This window comes from Solanum lycopersicum, chromosome 2, assembly GCF_036512215.1.
Source record: "Solanum lycopersicum chromosome 2, SLM_r2.1".
Taxonomy (NCBI): Eukaryota; Viridiplantae; Streptophyta; class Magnoliopsida; order Solanales; family Solanaceae; genus Solanum; species Solanum lycopersicum.
The window spans coordinates 66,430,143-66,446,865 of NC_090801.1; the positions used below are offsets into that span (position 1 = coordinate 66,430,143).

General features: G+C 29.0%; 2 protein-coding genes across 2 annotated transcripts; one reads left to right on the forward strand and one right to left on the reverse strand.

Annotated features, from left to right (window-relative positions):
- The first annotated feature begins 3,763 nt into the window (after positions 1-3,763).
- LOC101255450 (uncharacterized protein At3g28850) lies at positions 3,764-6,178 on the forward strand. Its single transcript, XM_004232179.5, has one exon. The coding sequence runs from the start codon at positions 4,644-4,646 to the stop codon at positions 5,901-5,903; it is 1,260 nt and encodes a 419-aa protein (XP_004232227.1). The 5' UTR covers positions 3,764-4,643; the 3' UTR covers positions 5,904-6,178.
- An 8,556-nt stretch (positions 6,179-14,734) lies between these two features.
- Positions 14,735-16,433, reverse strand: Style2.1 (transcription factor style2.1). The gene is made up of 2 exons (NM_001247361.1): positions 16,098-16,433; positions 14,735-14,937 (listed from the first exon to the last, which is right to left on the reverse strand). Exons 1-2 carry the CDS (start codon positions 16,221-16,223, stop codon positions 14,785-14,787), a joined length of 279 nt encoding a protein of 92 aa, NP_001234290.1. The 5' UTR covers positions 16,224-16,433; the 3' UTR covers positions 14,735-14,784.
- Between the last annotated feature and the right edge of the window lie 290 nt (positions 16,434-16,723).

Genomic DNA, 16,723 nt, shown 5'->3' on the forward strand with positions numbered 1-16,723 from the left:
TTATGAAGTTGGTGAATTAAACATTTAAGCTTTTCAAAAAAAGTTATTTTTTTAAATAATTAATTGAGGGTATAATATATAAAAAAAATTATTTTTTTATTTGTTAAAATGAACAAGTAACTAGAAATAATTTTTATAAAAAAAAGTAAATAAGTAATTAAAGGGGGAGGATAGCTTCTTGCACCATGCGTCTTGGGACTAGCTGAAGATTCCAAATCTTTTAACTATATTATGCGAATAGTATTTAAAGTGAATTAAATTTATTTATTGATTTTTCTAAAAAAAAGAAATTAAATACAAAGAAGAAAAATAACAATTATACTTCAATGAGTGAACTTAATACAAAACAAAAAATATATTCGTAGAACGAAAAATATGATTGAATTATGAAAAAATTTCTTTGAAAGATGTGACTACTTAACTATGCAAGACCACAAGGGTGGCCCTGGCTTCCTGGCTTCATAAGATTTTTGGTTTCATTTGAATGCACAAATCAGTACTACGAAGATATAGTTGTAGGAACTAGAAAGTTCATAACACACCATAAGTTATTTGTAGTAAGTAAATTGGATGCCACCCTTGTTTGTATTGGACATAATAATATACTAGTAATAGTTTTCAAATTTGAAGTACTTTGATTTTGATTGAAACAATTATATATGATAAATTGACGAAATTTCACATGCGTAATATAAACTTATTTATTACTATTTCGAGCAACACATCTACATGACGTTTTTCTTAAATATATATATATATATATATATATATATATATATGTAAGTAACTCTATCCCTTGCCTATTATGTTGATTATACCATAAAGCATGTAAATCTATTATTAGCTGATTTGCTTGAACTTATATGTCAAATTGTTGAAAATTGTCAATGAAGCGGCTACGCTACTTAATTAATAATCATTAATTAGCAGTACTGTTTCACTTAATCATTATCCAAGTATAACAAAGTTCTATACCTACTATACCATCTCCATTGCTAAATTATGTAATATTAACAATGGTCAGGTTAAATAATTTCTCTGATATTTTCTTACTTTTTTCTTTTTTTAAGAAAACTACTATACATATTCGGTGCATCTAATCGGATTAGCTCATTCCATTTTAAAGTGCATTATTTCTATTCGAAGAGTGTGGCCTAAGTCATCCGTAGCCACTTAAAGTTGTCCTCATATTTCACTTAAATATCTATTGAACACTTAAACCTTAAAAAATTTATACCTATTTGACACAAACTGATAATCAATTGAAAAATAAAAATGCGTGTATTTCAAACGCGAATTCATATTAATTTTACCAATAATTGATGACACGTGGCATTACATTTAATTTTTTTAAAACCTCTATATAATTAATTCATAAAGTATTTTAAAAAAAAAATTAAAAAATTATTTTTAATTAAAGCCTCCACCCTCCCCACTTTCTTCCTCCTCCTTCAGAAACCCATTTCTGATTTTCCATGGAGTTGGTGTCGCTCCATCTCTTTCTTCTCTTCAATGGAGCGACAATGACACACCATTGTTGTCTATTCAAGATAAATATGCATTCTCTTTCATTTCGGTAACATTAAAATTTTCACTCATTGTCTTCATCTTTTATACATTATAAATTATTTATTAGAATTGAAAATAATTTAACAGACTTTTGCTCAAAAAAATCTATTCATATTTTTTTTTTTATCATTGTAAATGAAACTTCTTCGAGATATTTGAGACGAAAATCGATATAAGAAAAAAGAGGAAAGCAGGAAAGAACAATGAGGGTGAAAGAAAGAGAGGTGGAGGGAGTGTGGTGTGTTGTGTAAAAAAAAGATAAAAATGGAGAAAAAATAATATGATAGAAAGAGGGAAGAAGACAACTATCCTTCTTCTTTTTTGTTAATTATTTTTTAAAAAATTAATTTAGGGGATAAATTAAGAAAAAAAAGGAAAAATATTATTTTTATTAAATTAACGCGCTCAAAAAAGTGAATTACACGTTTTTTGCCATGTCAGCATTTTGTGTCTAATAGGAATGACTTTTGAACAAATAAAGTATTCAATTGGCACAAGTATTAGTTGAGATGTCTAAATGAATTATGCGGACAACTTTGAGTGGCTGCAGATGACTTAAGCCAAAAGTAAACAACTTTTTTCGAATATAGAAAAAAAGTACAAGTAAATTCGTCTTTTAAGTTTTCTATACATACAAAAATATCAATTTGAGTTTAAGATTTTTATTGAAAGACTAGAAATAAGGTGGTTCCTGGGAGTGGACCCACCTGATATCTACAAGTTCAAACAGAATCAGTAATTTTGACTGATATATTTTATTAAGAAAATTATTTAATAACATATAAAGTATTTATTTATATAGTATTGTCTAAGCCAAAAAAGAAGAAGGAGGAATTCTTTTTAAATTCATTGATTTAAATTTTCTAGCTCAGCTTATGACCCAGCCAATACTAAGGTTTGTCGCAAGTTCCATTTAGGAGAATACGCTGTTATAAGTGATTTAATCGGAAGAGTAATTACACGGCTTATAATAAATGGAGTAAAATAATCAATGAGCAAAAGTTATATATAGGGCAACCAATAGGGGTTAGCCGTAGGAACTTTTCGTGGTTTAGATTAAATATGAATCTAATATCTGATTTTTAAATTAAAAAATCACAATTCTCAGATTTGATTGAATTTTTTAGTTCAATTTTAGATTAGTTTATTAGGATACTTTTGAATTTTCAATTTTGAGACTTTTAAGTTGTATTTTGTTTCATAGAATGTATAACTTTCTATAACTTACATTGAGGATCATCCAGATATTATTCTAAGCGTTTGATTAAATAGGATCATTCAGATATTATTGAATATGGATATTAAAGGTGTTCACAATCGAACATTTACCAATAAATCAAACATAAAATTGATTTATTGGTTTATTTATATTAGATTTAATAAATAAATTAAAATTTTATAATATACAACTTATCGATATAGTGGTGAATTATTCAACTTTATTTACAGGATAAATCATTACCCCCTTAAGAATTATCGTACTTATATAGTATGGTAAGAAAAGAAAAGGCATAGCTAGACAATGTACAATCCAGTAATCGTTCGACAATTATTAATCCATTATGAATTAAACGATATATTATTGATTGACTAACAGATCAGTAGGTTGAAAAACCTTTATTTTATAGGTCAAACTACTAAACAAAAATTATCCGCCCAATCCACCCAACAAACAAATTTAATAGATATTTTCTCTAAAACATTTTGAAAATGAGATAAATAGTACGGGCGAAAATAGGTAAGGTAGGGCATAATATTTTGAACCTATAGATAGGGCATTAAGGCACTAATCTATTGAACCTATAAAATTAGACTAATTAGTGTAATAAAACACATATAACATGGGCAGGGGCAAATAGACAATGAAAAAATATCGGATTTTCAAATATATAACCATTCATCATTCAAAAATCTGAAAATCAATATGAAACTAAAATTTCAAAAAAACTAAAAAATTCATAGATCAAAATATAACTTCAAATAGAAATTTTATATTCAATAATAGTGTTCATAATATTATTTTAGGATATTTAAAAATAATTGTTTATTTTAATGAGATAAGTGAATAATTTTAAATTTAGTTCCTAATTTATATTTATAGGTAATTATAGTTATTTTCGTATACTGTGTTTATTATTTTAAAAATGACACAATAATAATATTACCTTCTATTTATAAAGAAATATGTGAGGACGACTATTTTTGAATTAATGGAATATAGGAATATAAAGAGGGATATGTGCAAGTTTTACGTTATATATTTTTTTCTTGGACGGCTCAAAATTCAAATGCCATTGGCTTCTACTTGTTCATCAGTTATCTATGGATTGTCTAGCAGCCATTTTTAGATCATCGCACCAAGAACAGCCACAGCCTTGTTGATACGCAATCCGTTTCCCGTTTCCATAACAGAAAGGTTAATTGTTTCTACACTATTCGTGTACCCACTGACTGGGTCGTTTTTAGTTTTTGTCTATTTTTCTTTGCTGGCCCTTTTTGATTGCGACACAGATAAATAGGGAATTTGGTAGTGGGGAAAGGAGAAAGAAATGTGATGGTAACTGAAAGGGTCTTTCTGTTCTCCGCCTTATTCTTTTGACTTCACTAACCTTTTCCCCCTTTTTAGTTTTTGGCATCAACTGTTCTTTGATCAATGCGAAATTTTAGCTCTCAGACGTATTATCAAAGTTGAAGGTTTTGGATTAACCCATTGATTTTTTTTTTGTCGGTTCAGATTTCTATTTTAGTTGGAAAAATATCGAAAGATTTGATCTGTGTGGCTCTCCATTGATGGCAAACAGCCTGACCTCTTTTTCTCAGAGGACAGAAGGTTCCATTCTCTCCTCTCTATTTTTGCCTCTTCGATTCCAGTGATTCTCTTCTCTTGATTTTTTTTTCCCTCGATTTGGTTGCTTAATCTTGGAATCTATACCTAATTTAATTACACCACCCACCTTAATCATCTGAGAATGTTCTTCTAATCTCTCTTCTATCCACACACACACGAAAAAAATAATACCACACTTTGGGGGATAAAGTATAACGTTTTCTTCCGTCTGCTCTGGTTTATAATAATGGGTTGTGCAACTTCGAAGCCGAAGGTGTGTCACAAATGCAGGGCCCCCTGTTCACCGGTGCGCCGGAGCTATTCAATGCACGACGATGGCTACCATAGGGTGGCTCTGACTTCATCTACTTTAGGATCTCTGAAGCTTGATCCGATGAACCAGAGTCAATCAATCAAAGACGGAGATACATCTTCTTTTGATCTTTGTGATTTCGATGAAGTGAAGAGCTGTAAAGAAGAGTTTGCTATGGGTTTGATTGAAGCAAAAACATGGTCAGAAATGATCAATGAGAAAATCCCCAAAGTGGTTCCGAAAACCCCTGTTAGAACTCCACCTGGTGAGCCAGAAACTATCAATACTTGGGAATTAATGGAAGGTCTTGAAGATTCTAGTCCTCTTAAGCCTGCTCATCATGTTCGCAGTTTTTCATTCCATGTTTCTCCAAATCCAGTTTCATCTCAGTATGATCTTCCTACGCCCAGAGTTAAAGATCATATCGAAGGTTCCCCAAAGCCATTGTGGGAGGAGGTAGCTGAAGATGAAACGAACTCAAGTTCAAACGACACATCAATCGTGTCCGAGTTTGATTCTGAAGTGATTTCTACATTCAGAAAAGCATTAGAAGATCTCCCACCTGCAAACCCATTTCACCTTAAACCGTTGATTACTGAAAATCAGAAGCCGGTGGCCGACGAGGAAGATCCATTGGAGATAACAGATGTGAAGAAAGTAACAGAGTACAAAGTAAGTAAAGATAAACTTGTTGTTTATTTCACTAGCCTGAGAGGTGTGAGGAAAACATATGAGGATTGTGGCCATGTTCGAGTGATTCTGAAGGGATTAGGTGTCAAAATCGACGAAAGAGATGTATCGATGCATTCAGGGTTCAAGGAAGAGCTGAAAGAATTACTGGGAAATGAATACAGTGGAGGAGGATTGCCTAGGATATTTATGGGGGGAAAATACATTGGTGGAGCTGATGAAATACGTCGAATGAACGAGGATGGAAAACTCGAGAAATTTGTAGAAAACTGTGAAAGAATTGAGGATGGTGGTGTCATTGGAGGTTGTAATTGTGAGGCCTGTGGAGATATTAGATTTGTACCTTGTGAGACATGTTCAGGAAGCTGTAAAATCTATTACGGAGCAGATTATGAAGAAGATAACGAAGATGAAGAAGAACTTGAAGAAGATGAATATGGTTTTCAACGATGTCCAGATTGCAATGAGAATGGGCTAATTCGTTGTCCAATTTGTTGTGATTAAGGTTGATCACAAAATTTTCTTGTGTCTTCCTTTTTTTTTCCCCTAATTTCGTTTGCATTAATTTTAATTACTTTTGGATGATGTTTGTTGTACAGTGAAGAGTTTTGATTGAGTTTAATATAGTTATAACCAACCATAAACATATTCCAAGCTCTGGAGTTGTGGTGTTAAAAGTCTTCTGTAATACATTTTCCAGGTAAAACGAGAAGCTTATACAATTTTGAATTTTTCCCTTTATAAAGTAATATATACATAATGTACCAGATATTGTACTACATTACTCTGGAGTTGTAATTGCTTAGTTTCTGTATTTTTTTTTTAATCCAGTTTGACTCCAATCGAATTTGAAATTTAAAGTTATACCAAAAAAAAAAAAAAGTACCGTTACAACGAATATTTATTTATTCATGATATATAATACAATCTTTAGGTAGAAAATTATCTACATATTCAAAAGGATTTGAAAGGAAGTGGTGCCACTGATTTAATAAACATGCATCCGTCGGCCGACGAAATTTAAATGCTTTGGATTTGGTTGTTTTTTATTAATTCAACAGCGCCATTTAAAAATTTGTGTCTAATGTTTGATCAAAAGCGTTTTGAACAATGGAAATATTTTGTTGTCATACTAGTGCTGCTATTACCATTTTTTATTAATGTGTCCGCACTCCACATAGATGGCTACTTGTTTTGGTTACGGTTTCATTTCACCCAATGGAAAAAATAGAAATTTTGGTTGTTAGATTATTTCGATCTTTAATGTCTATATAAACTGCAATATCCTTAACTACTATGAACAATATAATTTCTAGCAAAGCATGTTCAATTGATCATTCTTTGGCCCACCATTATTTGCATCTTCCAAGGACTTAGAAGAAGTTGTGATATCTCATTCCAGAGACACTTCGATCTTTTGCCAAATCTAAAGTTTATTCCGAACTCAAATAATTTCTTTTTTGATAATATACTGATTGGACTTATTGACTGAACCTCCAACGAAAACTCATCAAAGTAGTTAGGATCGTTTGGCTGGAAACAAGTTATCTCAAGATTAATTGATTATCTTTGAATAACTTATTCCATATATGAGATAACTTATTCTGTCACTATGCTATAAATGACAGAAACAATACGCTAAAATTTTATTCTTTTTTTTTCTTTCTAAAAATATTTTTTTGGGTTTAAAAATAGTATTGAAATCGAATTTGGGCTTTTTGCATTAATGATATTGAACATTATAATCAACTCGATCCAAATTGACTTACAAAGTAATTACAAGTAAAACACATTTTAGATGACATACAAAAGTTGATAAAATCTTCATTAACTTGATATCAAGTTTAATTTTGGGCGTATAAAAATTTTCAAACTATTAGTATATGTAACTTAAACTTTTAAAGTATATAAAACTTCAATCCATTAAATTTTCGGAAAAGCCTTCACTACTTTTTTAATTCTTTCCCCTTTCCCTATCATTAGGCTTGCCCTTTCATAAAAAAGAAAAAATATTTAAGTAGCAAGTAAAGATGTAGACAGATAGAATCATAGGTCTCCATTCCGTTTTTTTTTTTTTATATATATATAAATAAAAATAAAAACAGATTGGAAAGCATCAAATCTGGGTTGTTGACAACTTTGATTTATTATTTATTTCATTTGATGTGCCAAAAGTCGATAGTAGTTCAATTTAATCATTCTCCGTGACGGCAACTGCCCTTTTCTTGTGTTAATTTTTCAACACTTTGAGGCGTAAACAATTAATAATACTTAAAACAACTTTTGTTGAATAAGTTTATGTTGTAAGCTAGTATCTAATGTGACATTAAAATAAATAAATAAATATAGCCATTTTGATTTATAGGAATTCGTCGTCTAATTTTAAAATGTTTGTGGTACACCACAAAGATTTTAGAATTTAGACCACTGACTAATTCATTTTTTAACGTATTTTAATCTGTTTGGTTTAGTGGGAATGATTATGACTTTCAATCTTCATTTATATTGTAAAAGGAAAAATGTTAAAGCATAAAGGAAAGGGTATTATTGTCCAAACATAATGATTTCTCATTACCAGTTTTAGGTGTTTGTAGAACCTTTTTGGCCTTTTAGAAAGCAACAATGAGTATTGGATTAAAAAGAGTTTTAACTATTAATAATTAGTTACTAGTACTTTTTCAATTAGTAAATAAGTAAAAGTAGTGGTAAAAAATTAAATCAAGCAACCTCCTATAGCCAGATGACATTGCACTGCTCGAGTAAATATATATTTGATTATACTTTTAACTTTTTTTTGTTTGCAAATTTGTCGGTTCACTTTGTTCCATCAATTTCAAACATTACAACATAATCTTAGTTTTCAAAACATAGAAAAATTATTTTTGATAAATTTTTAATATTATTTTCAGATAATAAATCACACACAAAAAAAAAGGGGCAATTCTCAGTATTAATTTCCCACAAATTAGCAGAATATTTAGGATTGCACCTTTTCTTTTTTTATTGGACTACTCCACCGGCAGTTTGATTGATAATTAGAGAAGGTTAACATAAATATTATAAGTGCCACAAGGTAGATTGTAGGAAAGTTGGAACTAATATATAGAGCAATTAAATTAATAAAATGAGTATTAAGTCAAATGGAGTTTAATTAATGATTTTAATAGCACCATATAACAGTTGCAACCTGATCACACATCTATTTGTAGAGAAATTACTTACCACCTATTTAGCCTTAATTTGATGCTTATACTCTTAAGAAATTGACGTGTAAGTAGGAGATGAGAATTAATTGTCCAAATTTAATCTACATGCCAATATTCGATTAAGTTATTGATAGAATTAACATGTGTCATTTCTTGAAATTTCTCTTCTGATTCAAATTAAAATAGGAAACTTCATAAATATACTATAATAAAAAATATTTTTATTTTTCAATCAAAATTGTATTGTAAAGTGCTTTTCCTTTTTTTTTCAGTCATGGAATAAATTCAAATGTAATTATGTCAAGAATGAAATTGCTTATCAAAATTGTTTATATTTGGTTCTATCTTAGAAAATTATATTCACACCCTAGATCATATGAAATAAAGCGAACTATAATGATATTTGGGGGAATACATAATTGTCTTGAATTTGTTTATTCTTTTGTGAACCAAACTTAATTTGCTATATCTCTTTTAATATAGGGCTGAATAATATACACATACTTAAATATTGACAATTTTATATTTAGCACAAGACTATTTCAATCGAACTCGTAAATTGTCATATTAAGACATGGAAAAATCACCCCACATATATATTGACAATTTTATATTTAGCACAAGACTATTTCAATCAAACTCGTAAATTGTCATATTAAGATATGGAAAAATCACCCCACGTATATATCTATAAGGGGTGGTATTGTGAGTTTTAATTTAACTGGTTTGAGTAAAAAAAAAAAAAAAAATATTTCATTTCTTATGAAGCTCCTAATTTTATGCCACATATTAATTATCATTAATGAATTCAAAATTAATTACTATTTTTTAAGTTTAAAAAGAATGATCCTATTTTTTTATTTTTAAAAAAAAATGACCTCTTTTTTTTTGTAACACTTTAACTTTAATTTTCCACGTGATATATTTAAGATCACAAGGTCATTTTTGTACATTTGATATAACTTTCATTTAGAACCACAAAATTAAAAAATCTTTTTTCTTTTCTTAAACTCCGTTCAAAGTCAAATGAGGTTATTCTTTTTGAAACGAAAGAAATATTAACATATCTGTAATTAATACTTAAAAAAGAAAAGAAAAATCTTTTGGAGTTACTACTGATTTAGTAGAAAAAAAGGAAAACAAATAGAATGGATATAACTGCTCACCATTTTTCCAAAGTTCCTATTCGGATTAGGACACATGGCATAAATTAAAATAAATGGTTAAGATTTTAAATTTTTAAAGTAAATCTCTAACCATATGAATTATTAATAATAAAAAATATTAAGTATTAAATAATTTTTGTAGGTAAGATCTATTACTAGTTTTGTTTTAAATAATTTTTTTTATCACGATCTTAAATAATCTAATTTTTATGAAATTTTAAACTAGTTTGTTTAAATAATTTTATCATCTCTAGTTAATTAATTAATCACTTATCAAGCCTTTACAAAAGATTGCGATAATAAGAACTTGGGGAAAATCGGGAGAAGAGACATGAGAGGAGCCGCATTCGTATCCAAATATTTAAGTGGAAGTGCGGGTGGTGAAAAACAAAAATTGATTTGAATAAAAAAAATCATTTATATGATTAAGTGGGTCAGATCGAAATAAAATTTTAAATATAATTATGTAAATAATGAAATTGCTTATTAAAACTGTTTATATTTGGTTCATCTTATAAAACTATATCACACCCTAGATCATATGCAATAAAATGAACTGAAATGATATTTGGATAATTACATAATTGTCTTGAATATGTTTATTCTTTACTATTGGGCTGAATAATATACACATACTTAACAGCTGACTATCTTATATTTAGCATAAGACTGTTTCAATCCAACTCATAAATTGACATATTATAGTACAAATTTTTGACCATTAACAAAAAAAATAAAAATAAGGAGACTTGGGCTGAAACTATTTGGTTCTAGGTCCATTAAGTCCTTTGATTCATTCATGAGTTTAGAATCAGACTGTGAATAAAATAAAAAAATTAAACCAAATTTTAATTTAGATTAGTTTTTTTGGATTCTTGGTTTGGTTTTGAATTTATAATTTACTTTGTTTTTTTTTTTATTTGGTTTCGGATTAAGAAAAATGAAAACTGAAAAGCCAAAAAAGCAGATTTTTTTATATATATATGTGTGTGTTTAGAATTAAGTTGGAGTTAATCACTTTTTAGTTATTTTCATTATGATTTAGTTTTTTTTCTTATGTATGGACATCTATAATTGATATACTTTTAAATATCTTACATTTTACATGGATTTATATATATATATATATATATATATATATATATATATATATATATATATATATATATATATATATTGAAATAACCGATTACCCAAATCGAAAAAAACCAAATTTATTTTGGTTTGGATTGGTTACATTTCTTCAAAACCAAAAATCAAAAATCCAAATCGAATATTATAAAATCGAACTAAAAAATCGAAGGCACAACCCTAGTTTCAATCGAACTCATAATAGACACTTTTTTTTTGACAATTAACCAAAACGAAAAGGAGATTGGGCTGAAAGTGAGAAACTATTTGGTTCTAGGTCTATTAAGCCCATTCGCAATTTAATTGATTTATTGGGCTTTATACAAATTGGAACTAGGCCCAAATATTAATAGCGGGCTTCTACAGAATCGACACTGCCTTCGGCCCATTACTCAGGTACTGATGCAATTTGGGATTATTCGTCAATATGACGATGGATCATAATTGTAAACATCACACCAAAAAAAAAAAAAACACCATAAGCTCCGATCGCTCGAGTGGAGTCGGAAAATTATAATTTCGTAAGTTCTGAAACCTTATATTTTTAAGTTGTTGAATTATTTAATTAGTAATTAAAGCTCGTCTATAGACACTCTTTGCATACATTAAGAATAAGGTATTATAACCAAGACAAAATTAGAACAGTATTCTTCCAGAAAAAAAGGAAAGATTTAGAACATAATTAACGTGAAATGTTTTTAAAGTAGCATGATCCAATAGAATAAATTTCTAAATAGTAGAGACCATTGAATACAATTATTGTGAAGGGAAAAAAAAATGATTGAAAAGACATGTATATTGATGTTGCACCATAAATTCGTTTTCAATAGTACTAAATATGAAAATAAAAAGGTGAGTATGATTTGGTGTGGTGCCCATTAGATATTGAGGAATATCAGAGTCATCGTCAATGATAATATAATATATTAGTATGGCTAGGCTCATCGTTATGTATTTTATATTTGATTAAGACATAGACACAGAGCAAATGTCTTTTTCTCTTCTCGTTAAGGACGCAAACTGCAAAATTGTCGATTCAATATATTATTATTATATTATCGCTATCTTCATGCTTTACCCATTTATTGACACCTCTTATTCCTATTCCAATCATACATACTTGATTCTCCTACAATGTTTCATGCTGATGTTATCTTATGACACCCTTCCTTTCATCCTTTTACTATAACGTTTTTAAAACGAGTCATCATTCTCAAACGATAAAGCTAGGTAAATTAGTTTTTGAACTATACAAAATAGTCTAATTTTGACGGAGTTTTCCTTTTTTCATGTATATCGCCGTCACCTCTCACCGTGCCATTAATTTCTAGATCATTATTTGAGTTAATTTTAATATATCTGAGCCAATATTTAATTTATTTGAGCTACATATTATGTATTCGAGCTAATTTTTAATATATTCGAACTGTATATTAATGTATTCAAGACATTATTTAATGCATCCGAATTTTAATTATTATATTTATTTTTTTAATCTTTAAAGGATTAATATAATTAGAAATTATTAGAGATAGATTGTAATATCATATTAAAACTATGAAATTTATGTAATTTAGGCATGATGGACTTAAATAATTGATCTTCTAATTTACACAAAGTCTAACTTACCTCTGCGAAAATAAATTATACAAAGAATTCACAAAATAACATTTCACATATCCACGACAACCAATTGCATCGTCTCTTACTAATTGCTTTAACTACGACCACTATTAATTCCATCCGTTACCTAGGGATGGCAATTGAGCGATACAGATTGAGCATAACTTGCTAAATTTTTAATTTGTTATGTCCCTCTTTATAATAATTTTTTCTATTTTAGCCCGCTAGTCTCCACATTAGTTTTAAAATGGCATAGCTTTAAATCCATCTGTCCCGCATCAGCTCACCCTATTGTCATCCCTAGCCGTTAGCCACCATGTAAATACCACCGCTGCAAAAATCCATCCCTCACCACTATCAATTTCGCCTTCGAGGAAGTATCATACGACCTCATATTAATGGCGGAGCCAGCATCTCTATAAACGAGGTTCAAAGTAGGTTGTTTGAGAAAAAGGAGGAAAATTATAAAATAAATAACTGAGCAAGATAAAGAAGGAAGAAATTAATCATAACCCGCTAAATTTAACTTTGTCTTGTCCATTAGTAATTTGGTATTGAGAATTTTTCCCCTTGTTTTGGCCTACTGCATTGAACGTTCTTAATTTTCTTTTTTAGTTGCATCGTTCTACTATTGTGATTTTTTTCTGAAATTTTGAATTACTGCCCATTCAATCATATGTTTGCTTTGAACATTATCCATATTTAAAGGTGTTAAAGTAGAATGTATATTCAGAACATATATACTTATATATTATGGTAATTTATATCTCAGTTTTCTAAGATAAAAAATAAAAGATCGACACGTACATACGTGAGGATATTAAAACATTTGTCCCTCAGCAGGTTGTATAAAGTTTTTCAAAGAAATTTAAATGGTCCCGGACTACTTCCACCATAGCTTTAAGATTTTGTTTTTGGATGCTCAAAAATCTTATATTCATACAAATATATTTAAGATTATAAATTTTGAAAGTCTTTTTTTATTTTTTAAATTGATAACCAACAGATGATTTAGCAATATTTTAATCAGGTTTTACTATTCATTGTCAAAGGTGATGCCACCTGATAGACTGCAATTCACTTGTCCGTTGTTTACTTTCTTTGTTAGTCTGCATTTTTTATTATATTAAAGAGAACTTTGAAGCAATGGTAACTCTATCGTTGCGTTATTTATAAGTTATATATTTGAGTTGTGAAAATAAATATTAGTATCATATAGTATGTAAATTATTTATGTCGCATCTCTTAAAATGATGTTTTTGTTCAAATTCTGATATAATAATGCAAGGTACTTTGACCACTAAACTAACTCATTTTTTCTTATCATTTCTATATGTGCTAATCTGGAGTGTTGAGACCAGTTTTAGTTTATTTATCTTACTTTTATTTTTAATTTATGCTATTTTTTCCTAAACTTTTCTCGTCCTTAATTACGAAACACCACAAGCTAAAATCATCAAAAAAAATTTAAAATGTCTTTGTCAATATTTCTTTAATTTTAAATTTTCACATTAATATTTAAGACAACGAATTTAAAAGAAATTTTAATATATTTTACATATCTTCAATTTAAAATAAAAAAAATTTCAAAATTCTTCACTATTTTTTTAAACTTATCAAGTCAAAATTAAACAATCAAAATTAAAACTGAGAGAGCATTATTTTCTTGCATCGGAGCGGTGCTTCAGGTGATTGATAACTTTCAGGCCAACATTGACCCTCAACTTATTCGATTCACCAACCAAAAATGATCATTGCCTTATTCTTTTTCCTCTTTTAATTTGCTAATTAGATTTTATATGACTTTATATTTCGTTTAAATTAATCACCATGTTAATAAGTGCTCCTAGTTTGTCCTTATTAGGTAGTAATATCTTATTTAATCTCACATGTCATTAGTTTCTTGCTTCAATGTGGATTAAATACAATATCTAAGTACTAATAGAGAAGGTATTTTAAAGCACTAAAGTCGATCTTATTAATTAATTATAATTATATATAAGTAAGGGAAATATAATTCCAAGCGTACGTGTGCCCTTAGCTAGGGGAGGATCACATTGGTACTAATATATAGTTGAGTTCTAATTAAATTATAACTCATGATTGGCCTGGCTATAGTGACCAGCTGAGTCTACTAGAGCTTAACAACAACCAGAAAATCAAGATCTTGGTAGTAAGATTTATATATAAATATAGCTGAAATATTTAGAAATGAAAATACATTAATTTAATTAATTCATAGGAGTATATATATAGTTACTACATTAATAAACTCCTGATGATTGCTGCTTCTGGACTATCAGCATCAATAGTTGAGAGTAACTGAGAAAGTCGATCACTAAGATCATCCACTTGTCTATTCAAATTTCTTATGTAGTTGCATGTTTCTTGAAGTACTTTCGATGCCGATGCCTGCATTCATGTGAACAAAATATATGAGAAAAAAAATTAAGTACTAATTAATCATCTCAAAAGGGAATCCGAGAGCAACAATAAAATTGATTTAATTTTGTATGACTTATAGGATATATGTTCGAGCAATGAAAACAAGCATAAATACTTATATAAGAGTAGACTATCTAGCTACATCGCATCCTCAGACTCTATTATCACAATATGTTTTGTGTGCCAAACTATCTTTTTTATTTATCAACTTCTTAAATAAAGCACTATCACTTTTTATTAGGATCGACTTGTTTACATCACACTATTTGGATGCACTCTTCCCTAAATTGCTAACACGAGATGTTTTGTGATTAACAATCCTTTTTATATTGATTAATCATCTCCTAAATTAAAGCACCAACACTTTTTACTCCTAAATTCTAGAGTCAACATGTTGTGTTACGTGATAATTTATTTAGACTAGTACTAGACATGCCTTAATTTGTGCAATGATGCATTGCAAATCTTTGACTGTGTTCAAGTCATTGACCTACAAAATCTCAATTTGGCTCTGTATTTTTTGGGAGTTGGGACCCCAAAGCATGGTCCTAGGCATGGTCATAACAAATTATTCAAATCATAATATTCTCCTTTTGTACGCCAAATTAAACTTATTATCTTTTCCAAGAAAATTTAAAAATGTAATAAAGAGAGACATTTCTTATTTCCTATCCTCAAGTTAATTTTGCATGGTTCATATTATGTTTTTAAACTGCATAAAATTAAAATCTACTTATATGTAAGAAGTGTTTGCTACATCCTTGCTTCTTAGTAGAAAAAAATATCTTTTTTTTTTATGGGAAGACAAATTAGGATATATGTGAAATGGACCTTAGAGTCTAAAAAGAGACATAAAATAAATGCTTGAATATAACAGGCGAAATATGTTCCTTCATGAATAATACTATAATTAATGTGACTAACACAGACAAGAGATGCGTAGAGCTCCACACATATAACGTCACTTTGCCTAGTTATACTGTTACACTATTAATTTTCTAAGTTGTAACTGTTACACTATTAATTTCAACTTAATTCAATGTACTAAAAAAATAAAAAATCAAATGCTGCTGCATGTATATTATGAACATGCATTAAAAAAAAAAAAAGAGTAGTAATTTAAAAACCTTGCTAGAGCGACGATTGCGAATCTCCGGTAGAAGTTGTTGCAATTTTGAAACAAGTTCAATTATCTGATCATCTGAAATTCTCGAGGATCCTGTTGATGATTGCCTCGACCTTCTGCTCGACATCCTTAAATTCAACAAAAAAAAATGTCTCTCTTTTCGTTCTTTCGTTATAAATATGGCTCTGTTGTAGCTAAATCGATCGTAGTTTTCTTTTATTTAATTTGTTACACACATGTGGATAAGGAAAAAGAAAGAAGATTTTTTTTTTCTTTTTGTGTATGAAACTTGGTAAGGAGAGGAAGTTGTGGTAAGGTAGTTAGAAAAAGAGAGAGTAAGAAGAGAAGAGATAACGAACTAGCTTTAAAGAAGGGGAAGGACCACTAAAGAAAGAGAGAGAAAACATAGAAAGTGATGTTGGATTGAAGAAGACAATTGCATTGAAGAAACACACAGTAAAACCTTTTTTTTTTTTAATTTTTGTTAAGAGGTAATGGTAACTCACTACTAGTTAGTCATGTTTGGGGGGTGGGGAGGCCATAACTAAGTTTAAAATTTTTGTGTTTGTTTGTTTCCAAATGGGGTTTGATCTCAAGTGGGCTTAAAGAAATGTGTTTGTTATTGTA